Below are 19,239 nucleotides of genomic sequence, written 5' to 3'. Positions count from 1 at the left end.
CACATATGAGGTGACATCAACCTAGACCGTGAACAACCAGTCTCCTTGCTGAAAACTCATCCATCAAAGTGACAGGCGAATCTATCATCCATCACTCCAGTTAACCCTGAACTCCATCTGTTGACAAGAATCTGTTTCGTTCCTTCTTGTTGCCGATGGTCTGTTCCACATATTTACCAAACTTTTAGTAAAAGACTTCCTCTAGCATTTCCTATTCTGTTTTCTTGTCTTTAATTTGTAAATATGACCTCTTTTGGTTACATTCTGTACAGGGCATAACAGTTTAGTTGGATCGAATGTGATCAAAACACTTGGTATATTCATAACTGTATGTAATTTAATTAGCACCCAAAATAAAGCCACTGTATTCTGGCAAATTGCCTGGTGTCCTAAGTCAATTTATCTCCAGGGTAATGGAATTAGATAATGGAAAGCTGCATCTTTTTTAACTCTAGCTATTTAAAACAGTAAGGATACAGGAGAGAGCAACGTGAATGATTGAGGGGATAGAGCAGTTGGATTATGAAGAGCAATTATGTAAATTGGGTATGTTCTCACTGGGAAAGAGTAAGTTGAAATGTGATATAATTGCTGTTTGGAGGATTCTAAAGGAGGTTGATAATGTAGACCATGGTAAGCGATTTTATCTCATCCAAATCTGGAGAACCAGACGACACAGCCAGAGCATAGAACATAGAACAGTACAGCAACAGGCCCTTCGGCCCACGATGTTGTGCCGAACCTTTAACCTACTCTAAGATCAAACTAACTATCTACCCTTCATTCTACTATCATCCATGTACCTATCCAAGAGTCGCTTAAATGCCCCTAATGTATCTGCTTCTACTACCACCGCTGGCAGCGCATTCCACGCACCCACCACTCTCTGTGTAAAGAACCTACCTCCGACATCTCCCCGAAACCTTCCTCCAATCACCTTAAAATTATGCCCCCTGGTGATAGCCCTTTCCACCCTGGGAAAAAGTCTCTGCCTATCCACTCTATCTATGCCTCTCATCATCTTGTACCCCTCTAACAAGTCACCTCTCATCTTTCTTCGCTCCAATGAGAAAAGCCCTAGCTCCCTCAACCTTTCTTCGTAGGACATGCCCTCCAGTCCAGGCAGCATCCTGGTAAATCTCCTCTGCACCCTCTCTAAAGCTTCCACATCCTTCCGATAACGAGGTGACCAGAACTGAACACAATATTCCGTGTGGTCGAACCAGGGCCTGATAGAGCTGCAGCATAACCTCGCGGTTCTTAAACTCAATCCCCCTGTTAATGAAAGCCAATACACCATATGCCTTCTTAACAACCCTATCAACTTTGGTGGCAACTTTGAGCGATCTATGGACATGGACCCCAAGATCCCTCTGTTCCTCCACACTACCAAGAATCCTGTCTTTAAGCCTGTATTCTGCATTCAAATTCGACCTTCCAAAATGAATCACTTCACACTTTTCCAGGTTGAACTCCATCTGCCACTTCTTAGCCCAGCTCTGCATCGTGTCAATGTCCCGTTGCAACCTACAACAGCCCTCCACACTATCCACAACTCCAGCAACCTTCGTGTCATCGGCAAACTTGCTAACCCAGCCTTCCACTTCCTCATCCAAGTCATTTATAAAAGTCACAAAGAGCAGAGGTCCCAGAACAGATCCTTGTGGAACCCCATTGGTCACCGAGCTCCATGCTGAATACTTTCCATCTACTACCACCCTCTGACTTCAATGGGCCAGCCAATTTTGTATCCAGACAGCCAACTTTCCCTGAATCCCATGCCTCCTTACTTTCTGAATAAGCCTTGAAACAATGAGCTTGAAACAAAGGTAAACTCAAAACTAATCTGTGGAAACATTGGCCCAGATTTTCCTGAACTAATAATGACAAGTCTGGCTGTGCTAAGCATTATCTCTGGATAAAACTGACAGCAAATTTTCACTCCGCAGTTAAATGTAGAAACCCAGAAGTTGCCGTCAGTGATGCCCTGCTGCTCCAAAGGGTGTGCTGTTGCTGTTTTCACCAATGGAATGTGCACAGAAATCACTGTTAAGGCATGAACTTAGGCTAACTAACCACACTTATCACAGACTGATGAAAAACTTGAACCCTGTTCATTCAGGAGTAGCTAAGCTTTTAAAAGTGTACGAAGTCATAATTCCCGTTGAAAAACCTCTGTGGCCCTAAAAAAATTAATTTTAGGAATGTGGAGTCTTATTTCCTCAGAAGAAAATTAATGCTGCAAATTTTTTTTTAAATTATGTATAGATTTTGCATTTTGTTCCTTTTGTCTTTTCCTTGTGCATGACGCAATCTTTATTTGCTTCCTGTACAATGATTTAAATGCAATTTATATTTTCCTGCTTTTTACTTCTTGCTGTACTGTCTGTGAAGATGCTTCAATCTGATTTGTTGAACAACTTCCCTGCTCACAATGCCACAGATCCCCTGTAGAGAGCGCTGAGTTCAAGCAGACACCAAAGAATAGAAGTCTCCACTGCCAAGCCCACTAAATGTCCGTAGACAACTGGACAGGAAGTGAACCACAAAAGGCTTTAATTCACCGCTCACAGCAAAGCCCGGGCCAATATTTCAGTGAGTAATTGGTCAATCTCGAACAGGCTTCCTAGGGAGATGGTGGAATAAGATGGTATTGATACATTCAAATGCAAATTAGAAAGATTTCTTTCAGAAAATAACATTTTGGGACAGAATATATAAGTAATTTGAGATATGATGTGGTAGTGCCATACTTGGTTGAAGAAGATGACTTTAGACTTATGGTTCCCAAAGCTCTCGACCACTGAGGTTTTCCTCGTGTCATGTTTGGGTCTGTTGCAGATTAATTGATAGAGATTGATTGCTATGATTAGTCAACAGTTTCATTATCATTGCTTCCTGTAACTGCCAGGACGGTAGAAGTTGCTCAAGGTGGATTTTGATTTTTTGTTCCGAAGAAGGGTCACTGACCCGAAACGTTAACTCTGCTTCTCTTTCCACAGATGCTGCCAGACCTGCTGAGTGGTTCCAGCATTTCCTGTTTTTATTTCAGATTTCCAGCATCCGCAGTATTCTGCTTTTATTTTAGGATTTTGATCTTTGTTTGTCCAACAAATCCTTTTTCTATGTAAGACAATCCTGTCTGTTTTGCCATGTGTTAGGAATTTTTGGAAGACTACAATTTCTGACAGCAGCCCTAATTTTTTAATCTCTTCTTAATTGAAAGCTTTCTTCCTTAGTAACATGTTCAAAATGCAAAGTTTTGAGAAATTTTCTCATTTCTAGTTTTTAAATCCCTCTGAATGTGGACACCTTGTGGCCACTTTTTCAAATGCACACTACTGACGGGGATATTGCATACTGTGAAGACAGTTCGCAGACAGGAAATTGGCAGTGCATATTCAGAGAATGTGGGGTCCTCATAGTTGGTGAACACATTATAGAAACCTAAAATAGGTAAAATGCTTATGGGGTTGATCAGCATTTGAAAATTATGTTAATAATTCAGGTGCATCTAAGAACCTTGATACATTGAGAGTTTGGAGTTGTTATTCCAAGTGCATGTGTGTGTATGTGTGGCATTAGTGCGTATCATTCACAACTTCCTGTGGAATTGCCTAGGTATCCTGACCATAGAAAACTATTCACACAACAGTGATTTAATAATTCTGTACCACCCAACACCAACAGCTTGCGTTTATATAATGCCTTTAATGTAATAAAATGTTCCAAGGCACTTAACAGAGGCGTTATAAAACAAGATATGACATCAAGCCACATAAGGAGATATTAGGTCAGATGACCAAATGCTTAATTAAAGAAGTAGGTTTTAAGGAATGTCTTAAAGAGGAAAGAAAGGTAGAGAAGCAGGAGAGGTTTTGGGAGTGAATTCTGGAGCTTAGGACCTAGGCTAAAGGCATGGCCACCAGAAGTGGTTAAAATTTGGAACAGGTAATCCAACAGCCATCTTTATGACTATACAGTCATGTTATCCAACTTGTACTCAATTATGTAGATAGTTTTATGCACTGGAAACTGGACTGAAATTGTTCAAACTTGGTTCTCACAGAACTTTTACTTCAGAGTGCAGACTGAAGCAGAGAGTTTTGGATTTTTCTTACATTTTTATAGAATTCTTGACCCTAATGCAACATTTCATTAAATTTCAGAGGGCTGTGTAAAAGATGCTAGGTTTCAAGCACAGTGAGAAAGAAACAGCTTTGTATTTATGTAGCTCCTTTCATGTCCTCTATATGTGCCAAAGCAGTTTACAGTTAACAGATTACTTTTGAAGTGCAGTCACTGTTGTTGTTTAGGCAAATGCAGCAGCCAATTTGCGCACAGCAAGGGCCCACAAACAGCAATGAGATGAATAACCAGATAATCTGTTTTGGTTAGTTAAGGATTAAAGGTTGGCCAAGGCTTCGGGGAGATCTCTCTCCTAAAAGTGTGATGGGATCCTTTGCAGCCACTTGAGTAGACAAATGAGGTCTTGTTTTAAACGTCTCATCCAAAAGACAGCAAATCTGACAATGCATTGATCCTTCAGTATTGCAGTGAGGGTAGGTTATGTTTTCAGGTCCTGACTTGGAGCTGGAATCTGCAACTTTGCGACTAAGGTGAGAGTGCTACCACTAAGGCAAGGAATAACACTTGGTTATACATGAATTCATCCGGATTTAACCATACTTATAATTAAAATAAGCAGCGAGTACATGATGTGAATAGAATTGGTGTTAACTCTGTGCTTCTTATTCACAGGAACTATACTCTAAGGTTTATGCCCATTCCTGTTAATGATGCTTCACAAGCATTGAAGGCCAATCCAGAAAAAACCGAGGAAGCACTGCAAAAGGTAGATCATTTCTCCTTCTACCAATTCCATTCTGTACTTAGCCCCCACTCATCATCTAAAACAGTAATCTTGGCAAGTGAAAATAATGCCCCATGGTTCACATTATTTCTCAGAGAAAGATATTGATGAAATAATGGGACAAGGTTTGCAAAACTTCTACAGATTAAGGTATCTATATTGTGAAGTTGACAGCTTAATCAACAAGGAACTATTTGATTTTAGTGCTGTGGTCACCATAAAATGTTTTGATCATGAAGCTAAGTGACACATATTGGGTAGGATTTGCCAAAGGGGGGACCGGAAACAGTGCTGTTCTTCTGCTAACCATCTGCTCAATGAGGTGTTGCACTTGATTTATGAAAAGACTATTCTTGGTAGTAGCTACTCATACAGGTTTACTTCTGTTAATTGTCATTTTTTTGCACTTAAAATGTTCAGATTATCCAGGAATACAATTCAAGCAATTGAAATATCCCAGCACAGCAAGCTTTTTTAAGCACTAAAAGAAGTCCCATTATGTGGTAATTCAAATCAACCAACTTTGAATTAACAACACTACGTTGTAAGTCTTAATGCTATCATTTGCATTGTGGGTAGGTTGAAGGAAATGAGGCTTCAAATTCTTTCTTTTCTATTCTCTGAGTATTCCCAACTTTGATAGACACATTGTTTTGTCTGTTCCTGTAACTAACCTAGAAGCTTGGTCGAATGTGCCTTTGGGGGAGATGGGTGTTTGCCCCAATTATTTTTCAGTAGAGAGTGATAGATAGCTGGAAATGGTTATAAGCAAGGCTCTTGTTTTCAATGAATGATTCTTCCTCATTTGGGAGGGACGCTTCCATTCCTTTTCCTTCCATCAGTTGTGGTGTTTCAACAAACTGGAACTTGAAACAGAATCAAAGAATCATACAGTGTGAAAGGAGGCCATTCAACCCATTGTGCCTGTGCTGGCTTTTTAAAAGAGTTATCTAGTTAGTCCCATTTCCCTAGCCTTTCCCCATAGCCCTGCAGTTTTTTTCCCCTTCAAGTATTTATCCCAGTCCCTCTTGAAAGTTACTATCGAATCTGCTTTTACCACTCTATCAGGCAGTGCATATCAGATCATAACAACTTGCTGTGTAAAAGAAAAAAATCTCCTCTCGCCTCTGGTTCTTTTGCCAATTCCTTAAATCTGTGTCCTCTGGTTACTGACTGTTCTGTCATTGGAAACAAACAGATCATTTTTAACATGTCTCTTAAATCTCCCCTTAACATTGACCGCTCTAAGGAGAACAACTCCAGTTTCTCTAGTCTCTCCACGTAACTGAAGTCTCATCCTTGGTGCCATTCTAGTAAAACTCCTCTGCACCCTTTCTAAAGGCTTGGTACCCAGAAGTAGACATAATTCTCCAGCTGGTGACTAAACTTCAGTATAACTTATTTGCTTTTATACTCTGTGCTTTTATTTATAAATCCAAGGATCCCATATAGTATTTAACAGCATTCTTAACTTGTCCTGCCACCTTCGGTGTTCTTGCACCCCTATTAAAACTGAACCATTTTGTTTATATTATCTCTCCTAATTCTTCCGACCAAAATGCATCAGTACATGAAATTGTATCTGCTAATTGTCTGCACATTTCAACAGTCTGTCTATATCTTCCTGAAGTCTGTTACTGTCTTCCTCACCATTGACTACATTTCTGAGTTTTGTGTCATTGGCAACTTTGAAATTATGCCCTTTATACCGAAGTCCAGCTCATTAATAGTTGTCAAAAAGAGCAAAGATTCTAATACCACTTGGGGACCACTGCATTCCCCCTCCCCCCCCCCCCCCTTCCCCTTCCCCTCCACGCCCAGTCTGTTAAACATCCATTTACCAGCACTTCTTCCTGTCTCTTAACCAATATCATATCCACTCTGCCTCTGCCCCTTTAATCCAATGGGCTTCAATTTTGCACACAAGTATATTAAGTGGTACTTTATAAAACGTCTTTTGAAACTCTGTATACACGTCAAATGCACTATCTTCATCAACCTTCTCCATGACTTCATCAAAGAACTCAGTCAAATTAGTCTAACACAATTTGCCTTTAACAAATCTATTTATTATTATAAATCGTTAGTTAACCCATATTTTTCCAAGTGACAATTATTTTTGTCTCAATTACTGACTCTAAAAGTTTCCCACCACCAACGTTGGGCCAACTGGCCTGTATTTGCCGCATTTATCCCTTTTCTTTTGAACAGATGTGTAACATTTACAATCCTCCAGTACAGACTGGGTAACCTTACTAATTTGAGATAAAAACAAGAAATGCTGGAACCACTCAGCAGGTCTGGCAGCATCTGTGGAAAGAGAAGCAGAGTTAACGTTTCGGGTCAGTGACCCTTCATCGGATGCTTCCAGCATCCGCAGTATTTTGCTTTTATCTTACTAATTTGAGCACTGTTGATCTTTTAAGTGCCTCCTCTTTAATTTTATTCTATCCAGTTTCTCTCTTCCTTCTCCTTTACTATGATGGTTGCAGCATTCACCTCTTAAGTGAAGACAGATGCAAAGTATGTACCTCAGCCATGCTCTATGCCTCCACAATAGGATCTTCTTTTTGATCTCTAATTAGCCCCATTCTCCTTTTGTCTACGATTTTACTATTAATATGTTTGTAAAAGACTTTTGCGTTGCCTTTTAAGCCACTCCAAAATCTATTCTCATATACTCTCGATTAATCCACTTATTTCCCTTTTTCATTTCTCTCCTGTACTTTTTCTATTCAGCTTGGTTCTCTTCTGAATTTTGAACCCAACATTTATCATAAGCTTCCTTTTTCTTTCATTTTAATCTCTATTCTTTAGTCATCCAGGGAGCTCCAGCTTTGGATGCCCTTCCTTTCCCCTTCATAAAAATGTGTCTATTCCATACCCAAACTATTTCCTCTTTGAAAGCCTCTCATTGCTTATTTACTGTTTTACCTGCCGGTCTTTGATTCCAGATCCTCTTTCAACTCACCAAAATGAACTCTCTTCCAGTTGAGTATTCTCATATTTGATTTGTTCCTTGTCCTTTTTCTTAACTACTCTAAACTAATGTTGGTATAATTATTTCCCAAATGCTCCTCCACTGAAACATGCTCTACTTGTCTCACTTCATTGCCCAGAACCAGAGCCAGCACTGCAATCCTTCCTTGTTGGCCTGGAAACATACTGATCAAGAAAGCCCTCTGGTGCACATTCCAGTAATTCCTCCCCATCTTTGACCTTTGTCCTGTTATTTTCCCAGCTTATATCAGGATAATTGAAGTCCCCTATTATCACTGCTCTAAAGTTCATGCACATTTCTGCAATTTGCCTGCAAGTTTGCTCCTCCCTCTCCTTCCCACTATTTGGTGGCTTATTGTATAGACACAACAATGTAATAGTTCCTTTATTGTTTCTTAATTATAACCAAATAGATTTTGTCTTTGAACCCTCGAGTACCTTTGCAGTGCTGTACTTTGATCAGTACTGCCACTCCCAGCCCTTTTTTTCTTCCTTATCTAACCTGATAACCATGTAGTCAAGACTACAGTGTTCCCAATCCTCTCCTTGTTTTGAGTCACATTTTCATTATTGCCACAATATCATCATCCCATCTGGCAGTCTGTGCCTTAAGCTCACCAACTTTATTTACCACGCTCTGTGCATTTACGTGCATACACTCCAAACCCAACCTAGTATATCTCACATTTCCCCCATCCGATGGCTCCTATTTCTGAACAGCTCTTTGTTGGAATTCGAATGTGTTTCTCACCCAGTCCTTTGTGCATCTTGTTTCTTCTCTCTAATGCTTCATCCTGGTGCCCTTCCCCTTGCCACATTAGTTTAAACCTTCCCCCACAGCACTATTAACCTCCCCACAAGGACATTGTTCTGAGCCCTGTTAAGTAGCAACCTGTTCATCTTATCCATCCTGCCCCAGAACTAGTCCCAATGCACTAGGAATCTGAAGCGCTCCGTTCTGCACGATTTCTCCAGCTATGCAGTAACCTGCCTTATCTTACTGCTCCTATACTCTCAAGCAAGTGGCACTAGGAGTAAGCCAGTGATTGCTATCTTAGAGGCTCTGCTCTTTAAATTTTCCCCAGTTCCTGAAACTTTGACTGCAGGATCCCAATCCTTTTGCTTCCTATGTCATTGTTTCCGACATGGACCACAGCTTCTGGATGTTTCCCCTTCCTCCCAGAATGTTCTGCACTCATTCAGTAATATCCTTTGTGCTGGCACCAGGGAAGCAACACACCATGTGAGACTCGCATTAGCAATTGAAGAAACACCTGTCTATACCCTTGAGTATTGAATCCCCAATCACCACTGCTCTTATCTGTGCCCCCCCCCCCCCCCCATGCAGTCTTTCACCCGAGAGTGCTCTGGACTGCATTCCTTCAAGGTTTCGTCACATCACCAACATTCAGCACTGAAACACTGTTTGTGAGCGCCACATTCCCAAAGCATTCCAGCACTAACTGCCTTCTCTTCCCACCCTGCCAGATGGCCACCCTCTGGCCACAGGATGACCACATCCTGGAATGGCGATCCAGGAATTCTCAGCCTCCCATATGCTCTGCAATAACTTCAGCTGCGCTCAAGCTCAGAAGCCTTGAACTCGAGGCACCTCCTGCACTCATGGTTATCCAGGACACATGAAGCATTTTGAGTTCCCACATGGTGCAGGAATTGCAGGCAACAAGTCTCACCTGTCCTATTGTTTACTTAAATCCTATCTATTTATTATTTATGTATACCAGATTTTTTGATTTTTTTCATGGGATGTGGGCAAGGCCAGCATTTGTTGTCCGTCTGTAATTGCCCTTGAGAAGGTGGTGGTGAGCCACCACCTTGAACCGCTGCAGTCCATGTGGTGCGGGTACACCCCCAGTATTGTTAGGGAATTCCAGGTTTTTTGATCCAGCGACAGTGAAGGAACAGTGATATATTTCCAGGTCAGGATGGTGTGCTGCTTGGAGGGAACTTGCAGATGGTGGTGTTCCCATGCGTCTGCTGCCCATGTCCTTCTATGTGGAAGAGGTCGCGGGTTTGGAAGGTGCTGTCGAGGGAGATGTGTTAAGTTGCTGCACAGCCTCTTGTATATGGTACATAGGGCGGCGCAGTGGTTAGCACTGCAGCCTCACAGCTCCAGCGACCTGGGTTCAATTCTGGGTACTGCCTGTGTGGAGTTTGCAAGTTCTCCCTGTGTCTGCGTGGGTTTCCTCCGGGTGCTGTGGTTTCCTCCCACAGCCAAAAGACTTGCAGGTTGATAGGTAAATTGGTCATTATAAATTGCTGCTAGTATAGGTAGGTGGTAGGGGAATACAGGGACAGGTGAGGATGTGGTAGGAATATGGGATTAGTGTAGGATTAGTATAAATGGGTGGTTAATGGTCGGCACAGACACGGTGGGACAAAGGGCCTGTTTCAGTGCTGTATCGCTTTAAAAAAAAATATTGCTACCACTGTGTGACGGTGATGGATGGGGTGCCAATCAAGCAGGCTGCTTTGTCCTGGATTGGGTCGAGCTTCCCGAGTGTTGTTGGAACCGCACTCATCCAAGCAAATGGAGTGTCTTCCATCACACTCCTGACTTATGCCTTGTAGATGGTTAACAGGCTTTAGGGAGTCAGGAGCTGGGTTACTCGTCACAGAATTCCCAGCCTCTGTGCTGCTCTTATAGCCACAATATTTATATGGCTGGTCCAATTCAGTTTCTGGTCAATGGTAATCCCCCAGGACATTGATAGTGGGGGATTCAGTGATGGTAATGCTGTTGAGGAGGGGAGATGGTTAGATTCTTCTGGTTAGAGATGGTTGCAGGGCTGCCGGGATCAGGCAAGGAGCGGGACTGACAGCATAGCTCCATGGAGAGCCGGCATGGACTTGATGGGATGAATGGCCTCCTTTTGTGCCGTAAATGACTCTATGGTCATTGCACACCACTTGTGCGGCGTGAATGTTACTTGCCACTTATCAACCCAAGCCTGAATGTTGTCCAGGTCTTGTTGCATGTGAACACAGATTGCTTCAGTATCTGAGAAGTTGTGAATGTAACTGAACATCGTACAATCATCATCGAGCATCCCCACTTCTGACCTCATGGAGGGAAGGTCATTAATGAAGCAGCTGAAGATGGTTGGGCCTAGAACACTACCCTGAGGAACTCCTGTACAAAGTCCTGGGGCTGAGATGATTAGCCTCCAACAATGACAACCATCTTCCTTTATGCCCAGGTATGACTCCAACCAGTGCAGAGATTTCCCCCTGATTCCCAGTGACGTCAATTTTGCTAGGGCTGCTTAATGCCACACTCAGTCAAATGCTGCCTTGATATCGAGGGAAATCACTCTCACCTCACCTCCTGAGTTTGGCTGTTTTGTCCATGTTTGAACCAAATCTGTAATGAGCTGAGTGACCATCTGTGAGCAGGTTGTTACTGTTTAATGCTAATTGGATTCTTTTAAGCTGGTATCCTCTACTTGGTTAATGTTATCCCCTTAAATGTAATTACTCTGATTATTTATTTATTTATTTATTGTTGTCCTTTGGTTTAAATTGCTCAGCACCTCCTTCCCCTCTGTACTGAATTCCCACATTCACCAGATTCCTTTGCTTTACAATTCACTCTGTTTAGAAGTTCTCTCCGTGCTAGAACCCTTGCATTGAGCATCAAGGGCAAACACTCTGATTTAGTAGACTGCTTTCCAGTGAATTTATAACTCAAGATAGTTCCTACTTCTGAACGTGCAAGTCCATCAAATTGAGGCTTTGCCAATAGGGAGAATTAATGATCATAAAAATATGCATCAGCAGCCAAATGCCACCAAGCATGGGTCAAATCAGGAGTCTTTCAGGTGGGCCCTGGGATTTAATGACAGCAGTTATACCAGATATACATCTGTTGGCTGAATTTTTTTTCAAGAAAACTGAAAGAAACCTAGAAGCTACTGATGCCTTAAAATGGTTGTATAAAGAGACAAACTCCTGGTCAAACTGTAGCAGCAAAGTTTCTTGCCATGTTTGATTCTAGTAATCATTTGTTTCTCCTCAGGATGAGGTGTTTGTCCCAAGTTATGAAGCTAAGTTATGTGAACCTGCCCATTTGCGTCTTGGCACATAAACATACTTAACAGTATGGAGAGCTATTTCCACGTTAGTCATGTAAATATCTGAACTCCTGTGTGAAGACGCATGCAGAAATGAAATTTGAACTTACAAAACCTCATTATCTGTTCTGCTAACCGCCTTATGTAAGTGCAGACTTTTTTTAATAAACAAAATGGGCAGCATTCTTCATTGACAGGGAGCACATAGTTCACTGCATGCTCCCAAACACATTGAATTGGCGCTATCCTGATGTCACGCAGCCTAATCGGATGATGTATGGCCAGGATTCCAAATTTGGGCAACACCTGCATTTTTCATTCCTGAAAAAAGAAATGTGAAGCAGCAAGATGGGCCTGCAGTAGCACTGTTTAAAGGGCCAGGCACACTGATTGCAGGCAGGTAAAATTTATGGAACTTTTTTGATTGGAAAGTGTCTGAACGTACTCTGGAGTGTTTTTGGAGGTGTTTTAGTGCATTTTCCAGAGTGTGTTGCCTCATGCTCACAGGGATAGCAGTGGAGTAGGTTCGTGGCCTGTCCACACAAAGGCTGCAGCACATATGGGGGCAGCAGTAATGGTGACCGTAGATCTGCAGCACGACTGAGAGATGGAGCAGAGGCTGCAGTGAAGGCACGCTCCGTGCCATGCTCTCTGCCAAGTTGGAGCCAGACTCCTCCATGCTCCTTGACCGTGACAAGAGGCTGTCTGGCAGGTCAGCCAATGCACCCAACATTTCGGTGTGCATTTCCGTTCAGTGCTCTCCTGTCTCCTGCCCCAGGGAGGTCCTCATCTGAATCCTCTGCAGCAGTACATGTCTGCCACCTAGCCCTCCGGAGAATGACTCCTGGCAAATGAACCATCCTTTACCCCTGGCCTGCTTGCAGCCCCTCGTGCCCAGTGGCTCACCATGTGCTGATGCCATCTATATGCTAGCCTCCCTGAGCTCATGGCTGTGGCCCATGGTGACACCAACTGCAGCTTGCTAATCATGCAGGCTAGCAAGATGAGGGTGTGCTGGGCACTAAGTAAGGAACATAAGGCAGGAAGATATATCATCCTCAATGTTCTCAATGGCATATAATGCTGCAGGCCCCGTCGAGCCAGCCCAATGATGCAGAGAACCATCTCCTCCGTGGCTGAGTTGGTAGCTTTCTCACCTTTCATCCACAAGGTTTTGGGTTCAAGTCCCACAGACCAGAAAAATCAAGGCTGACATTCCAGTGCAGTACTGAGGGAGTGCTACACTGTTGGAGGTGTTGTCTTTCAGATGAGGTGTTAAAACAAGGCCCCATCTGTCCCCTCAGGTGGATGTTAAAGATCCCATGCCACTACTTTGAAGAAGAGCAGAGGTGTTATCCCTGGTGTCCTGGCCAATATTTATCCCTCAATCAGCATCACTGAAATAGATTATCTGGTCATTATCACATTGCTGTTTGTGGGAGCTTGCTGTGCACAAATTGGCTCCCTTTTTGAGTAGCAATTGCTAGGCTACTTTGGAAGGCATCAAGAATCCATCACTAAAGTCATGTGTACACCCAGCTGATTAGGAATGACCGGTTCCTTGGTTTTTATAAAATTGACAATCAATTTTTCCTGGTGTCAGCCCACAAATAACCAGATTCATTGAAATAAAAGCAAAATACTGCAGATGCTGGAAATCTGAAACAAAAACAAATGCTGGAAATACTCAGCAGCTCTGGCAGCATCTGTGCAGAGAGAAGCAGAGTTAACGACCTGAAACGTATTTCCAGCATTTCTTGTTTTTGTACCAGATTCATTGAATTCAGTTTCCCAACTTGCTGTGGTGCGATTTGAACTTACCACCACTGAGCTGTTAGACCAGTGCCATAACCACTACACTATTGTACTTAGCAAATATCTTGAACAGAAAAAGGATCTAGTCTTATGAATAGGTGTTGCACTGAGAACCTGATTATTTTTCAACAAGTGTAGTTATTCAGAAATAAATTGCATAGCAACTTTGAGTAATAAAAATTATTGAAACAGGGCAGTGGGGGCCAAAGTACTTGATAGTCTTTGTATATTTTCCACTTTGACACCCAAGATTATCCATAAACTCTAGTCAGTAATAATTCTGACAACTATATATTCCGCAAGAAAATAAAAGGTTCTTGGGGTTCACTGTTGTTCAATCAATTTGGACTCCATAAAAATAGGACCTTTTGTCTCTGGTGTAGGGCCGGGAATTTTCATGACAAAATAGCTTTTTGGAGGACTAGCCTCACTATCTAGGGATTTCTTCGTGAATACACTGTAAGCTGTAAGTAAAGCCTCCATGCCGAAGTGTTGCAAAGCAAGCAAGTACAACATGTCAGTTGGTCTCAGGGTAAGATTGCTCTCCCTAGGTGTGATGCCCAGTTCTTATTTTAGCTGTTGCGTATATTTAGTTGAGGGTTTGCACTGAAGCAGTCACCTGTGCATGGCAGGCACTTCAGTTGAAAAATTTATCAATATTAAATCACCTTAGATAATGGCCTCTTTCATTCTTTCGGTGTAATTTAATCTCCAAATGCAAATCCGTCTCCTTTCCTGTCCCTCATTTCTCATTCTCACGTGACTGATTACTTAGAGTTGGTCTTTGTGTTGAGCATCCAAATTTTATCACTTGATCTTGCTACAGCTTCCAAGACCTAAGGTATAGTTTCAGAGCAGTACCTATATTGTACCTATACATATTCTACAAAAGCCAGCTATTTGATGTAAGTGAATAATACTATTACAATTTTTAAATTTTTTATTTTATGTATGAAAAGATTTTATTTTTCCAGGAAGGTCTAATGATTATGGTCCGTTCTAAATCTTAAATGTTATAGATTTTTTTAATTTTTTCGTGGGATGTGGGCGTTGCTGGATAGGCCAGCATTTATTGCCCATCCCTAATTGCCCTTGAGAAGGTGGTGGTGAGCTGCCTTCTTGACCTGCTGCGGTACTTGGGATGTAGGTAAGGGTGCTGTTAGGAAGGGAGTTTCAGGATTTTGACCCAGTGACAGTGAAGGAACGGCGATATAGTTCCAAGTCAGGATGGTGTGTGGCTTGGAGGGGAATTTGCAGGTGGTGGCGTTCCCATGCATCTGCTGCCCTTGTCATTTTAGGTGGCAGAAGTCGCGGGTTTGGAAGGTGCTGTTAAAAGAGCCTTGGTGAGTTACTGCAGTGCATCTTGTAGATGGGTACACACTGCTGTCTCTGTGTGTCGGTGGTGAAGGGAGTGAATGTTGAAGGTTGTGGATGGTGTGCCAATCAAGCAGGCTGCTTTGTCCTGGATGGTGTCAAGCTTCTTATGTTGTTGGAGCTGCACCCATCCAGGCAAGTGGAGAGTGTTCCATCACACTCCTGACTTGTGCCTTGTAGATGGTGGACAGGCATTGTGGAAAGAGGAGGTGAGTTACTCGTTGCAGACTTCCAAGCCTCTGACTTGCTCTTGCAGCTACAGTATTTATATGGCTGGTCCAGTTCAGTTTCTGGTCAATGGTAACCCCCCAGGATGTTGATACCTGGGGATTCAGCGATGGTAATGCCATTGAACACCAAGGGGAGATGGTTAGATTCTCTCTTGTTTGAGATGGTCTTTGTCTGGCATTTGTGTGGCGTGAATGTTACTTGCCACTTATCAGCCCAAGCCTGGATTTTGTCCCAGTTCTTGCTGCACGTGGGCATAGACTGCTTCAGGATCTGAGGAGTTACAAATGGTGCTGAACATTGTGCAATCATCAGCGAACATCCCCACTTCTGACCTTATGATGGAGGGAAGGTCATTGATGAAGCAGTTGAAGATGGTTGGGCCTAGGATACTACCCTGAGGAACTCCTGCAGTGATGTTCTGGGACTGCGATACCTCCAATAACCACAGCTATCTTCCTTTGTGCTAGATATGACTCCAGCCTGGGGAGAGTTTTCCCCCTGATTCCCATTGGCTCCAGTTTTGTTAGAGCTCCTTGCTGCCATACTCAGTCAAGTGCTGCCTTGATGTTAAGGGCAGTCACTCTCACCTCACCTCACATATATAATGTGTGTACACATGTATATGGTGGGTGTATGTAGCATAGAGATTTTGATAATCCTGACAACACATCACTCTATACCGAGATTAAGATTTGTATCCTTGAATGCACAGCAAGCCTTAACTGGAGTTTCAAAGTAGGTTTTTTGGAGTAATTTGCTGAGTACCAGTTTGCTTTTCCCTCTCCTTGACACCAGTATTTTCCAGTTTAGGCCCTGGAATGTCATTGAAGAGGAGCATCCCTGTTTAGTTGCTGTGCTTTACAGAACTGCTTGACCTTTGCATGTCCCTTGCATGCCTTTTAGATAATGATGAATTGTTCTTGTGCTCTGAATCCCTGATCATGTTGACAGTATTGGTTGGTATTTGAACCAGTCACTTACTAGTACAGACCTGTTAGCTATTGTGCTCGCACGAGGGAATGGCAACTTATCTAACTCTCAATATCTTTTTTCCTGGAATGTTTTGATGCTTTTGAACTGTGGTGAGTAATGGTCATGTGAAAAGTCTTTTTAAAAAATATTTTGTCTTCATTATAGATTGAGAACTATCTGCTGCGGAATCATGAGACCAGGAAGTATCTGCAGGAACAGGCCTACAGGTTGCAACAGGGCATCGTCACCAGCACTACACAGCAGGTGAGGATGCAGTAAATAATTCAGAGCCTGCACGCATGTTTCAAAATATTTCCTGCTCCTTTGTTAGATGGATGAACCTTTTTGTCAGCTTGCTCCATCTGCATTTCAGACTGTCATTTGGTCCAGTTCTTTCACAAAAAGCATGCATGGTTGCAACCCACTAAAATCATGCATAATATACCTACCATTACCTGGTAATATTTGATGTACTAAAATAGAATTCACTGGCTAATATTTGCTTTTGCTATTAATATTTGGATTGCTCTTTACCTCAGTAATGGATGTTTTCTCTTTAATCACAACTTCAGGTCTATTCTTTGACATTACACTGTGGCTAAATGATAAAATGTGGAGCTCTAATGTTTTTGAAATTGCAGTTGTGATGGACTGTGCATGTATTGTTCTGTTAGATTACTGATGAAATTCTTCAATATCAATTTGAATTTGTAGAATGCCTTTTCTATATGTAACAAAGTGCCATGGTGCTTTGCAGGAGTGGTTAATACAAAACAGAAAGCACAAGGGAAAATGTTAAAGGCATTTTGAGGTACATTTTGATGAGGAAAAGAGTGATGAATCAGAGGTTTAGCTACAGAATTTGAATGCAGTAGCATGGTAAACAAAGGCTATGCCACCAGCATTAAAAGGGCAGAGAGTACAAGCTGAGATATAGGCTAGAAAAGATTACAGAGATGGACTGCAGCCAATGATTGAGGAATGTGGAAATGAGTTTGAGATTTTAAACTCAATGTCATGGGCCGCAGAGTTTTGCATGAGTTGGCTTTTGTGGAGAGTAGAGTTGAACATGGTGGAGAAGAGATAATTGGAAAATCCATCCTTAAGGTGGAAGAGTGAATGAGGATTTAGGCAGTGGAATGGGTAAGGATAGAGTATAAACTGGGCAGATTTTCTGGATGCAGAGTTAAAAGCTCAGTTTGTGTTTGAACAAGGCATCAAAGATTGGATATCTGAGTTAATGGTTTGGGGAGGGACGGGGGAAGGAAAGGATCAGGAAGATGTTCGGACTTGGCATCTATGGCATGATGTTAGGAACTGAATCGGGTAGCATTGATCTTAATGGCATTGAGCAGCTGAAAGGTCTGGCTTATCCAAAACTTGATGTCCTACTGGCAATCAGACAGCATGCTGGTGGTTGTGGAATTAACAGTTTATGTGAAGAGGTAGAATTGAGTACCATTGGCATACATACAGAACCTGATCACATGTTTATGCGTATATTCCTAAGGAATATTATGTAAAAAAAGAAACGATGGAGCCAGCAATGGATCTTTAAGGCATACCAGATGCAAGCTTATAAAGAAGGAGAATCCATTGTAGGAGGTGAACTAACTTCAACGGCAACAAGTAGAAATGGTTCTATGTGAGAACAGTGTCTCGTAGGTAGACCATAGTAGAGGTAGGATGGAATGTGTGCAGAGGTCAAGGATGGATTGCAAACTACAGTCACACTGGGTGTAGTTGGTGATTTTAACCATGATGGTCTCAATGATATGCACGTGGTGGAATTCATACTGAAAGGACCCAAGCAACAACAGTTAAAGAGCTGAGCAGAAAGCTGAATGACACTAATGCATTTGAAGATCTTGGAGACAAAAGAGAAATCAGAAATGGGACAACAATTTGAAAGGATAGAGGAATTCAAGCCAGACTTTTTAAGAATGTAGTTTTAAGTCGGGAATTGGGAGGGACGTGCTTCAGAAAAACGTGGTATTTGTCCAAGGAATGGTCATTGAGTGATGAGAGCTGATGGGGTGTGGTGGACGACTGGTTGGGAGGGAGTGATCGTAGTAGCTCAAACCTTCCAAATTTTAAAGAGGGGCATGATATGAATAATTTTATCCATGCATTTGTTAGCCAGTTACAATGAAAGGGGCGAAAATGAATGGGATGGCTAACTCTCAACATCACTCAGTGGAAAAACTCTTGCAGCATTTTCTTATGTTAACTTTGCTCTTGGTGTGGATTATGATATCAACCATGCTATTCTCAAGCATACAGGCAGAAACTTAAGAACTGAAGGACAAATCCAGACAATATTTCCAAGAGAAATGGATTTTCAGCTCGTGGAAAGCGAAGGCATGAAAGACTGTTTAGATCTTGTTGTTTAATTGGAATGGACAAATTTGTTCCAGATGATTCAAGAATCTGGTTACTTGATCATGAGCATAAAAAGCTCGAGCAGCTAGGCTCATGTGCGAGCTGTTCTAAATTTTGTCCTCGCTTCTGGATGACGCTGTTGTTTCTGTCAACAGATGATTGACCGGATGTGTGTAAAAGTGCAGGATCACCTCAACTCATTGAGATATTCAGGTGTAGATGTTGTTCAAGAGGACGTGCGACTAGCTGAAAACTTTATGAGGGATGCCAAAAACTCCAAAACGGTGAGACATGAAATTGTTGGACAATTAAATGTATACAAGGATTTTTATTTATTTATTTTTATTTAGAGATACAACACTGAAACAGGCCCTTTGGCCCACCGAGTCTGTGCTGACCAACAACCACCCATTTATACTAACCCTACAGTAATCCCATATTCCCTACCACCTACCTACACTAGGGGCAATTTACAATGGCCAATTTACCTATCACCTG

At 42.1% G+C, this 19,239-nt stretch overlaps 1 protein-coding gene across 3 annotated transcripts in view; it reads left to right on the top strand.

Moving 5' to 3' along the window:
* Positions 1-19,239, top strand: part of LOC137384042 (F-actin-uncapping protein LRRC16A-like) — a 488,125-nt gene that overhangs the window by 343,453 nt on the left and 125,433 nt on the right. For all 3 annotated transcript variants that reach the window (XM_068057622.1, XM_068057608.1, XM_068057615.1), the window contains exons 23-25: positions 4,762-4,855; positions 16,525-16,623; positions 18,897-19,025. In XM_068057622.1, coding sequence (XP_067913723.1) covers positions 4,762-4,855; positions 16,525-16,623; positions 18,897-19,025 — 322 coding nt within the window. The remainder of the gene's footprint in view (positions 1-4,761; positions 4,856-16,524; positions 16,624-18,896; positions 19,026-19,239) is intronic.

Source organism: Heterodontus francisci, chromosome 2, assembly GCF_036365525.1.
Source record: "Heterodontus francisci isolate sHetFra1 chromosome 2, sHetFra1.hap1, whole genome shotgun sequence".
Lineage (NCBI taxonomy): Eukaryota > Metazoa > Chordata > Chondrichthyes > Heterodontiformes > Heterodontidae > Heterodontus > Heterodontus francisci.
Note: the sequence above shows the minus strand (reverse complement) of the source record. Positions and strands in the feature narration are given on the sequence as shown.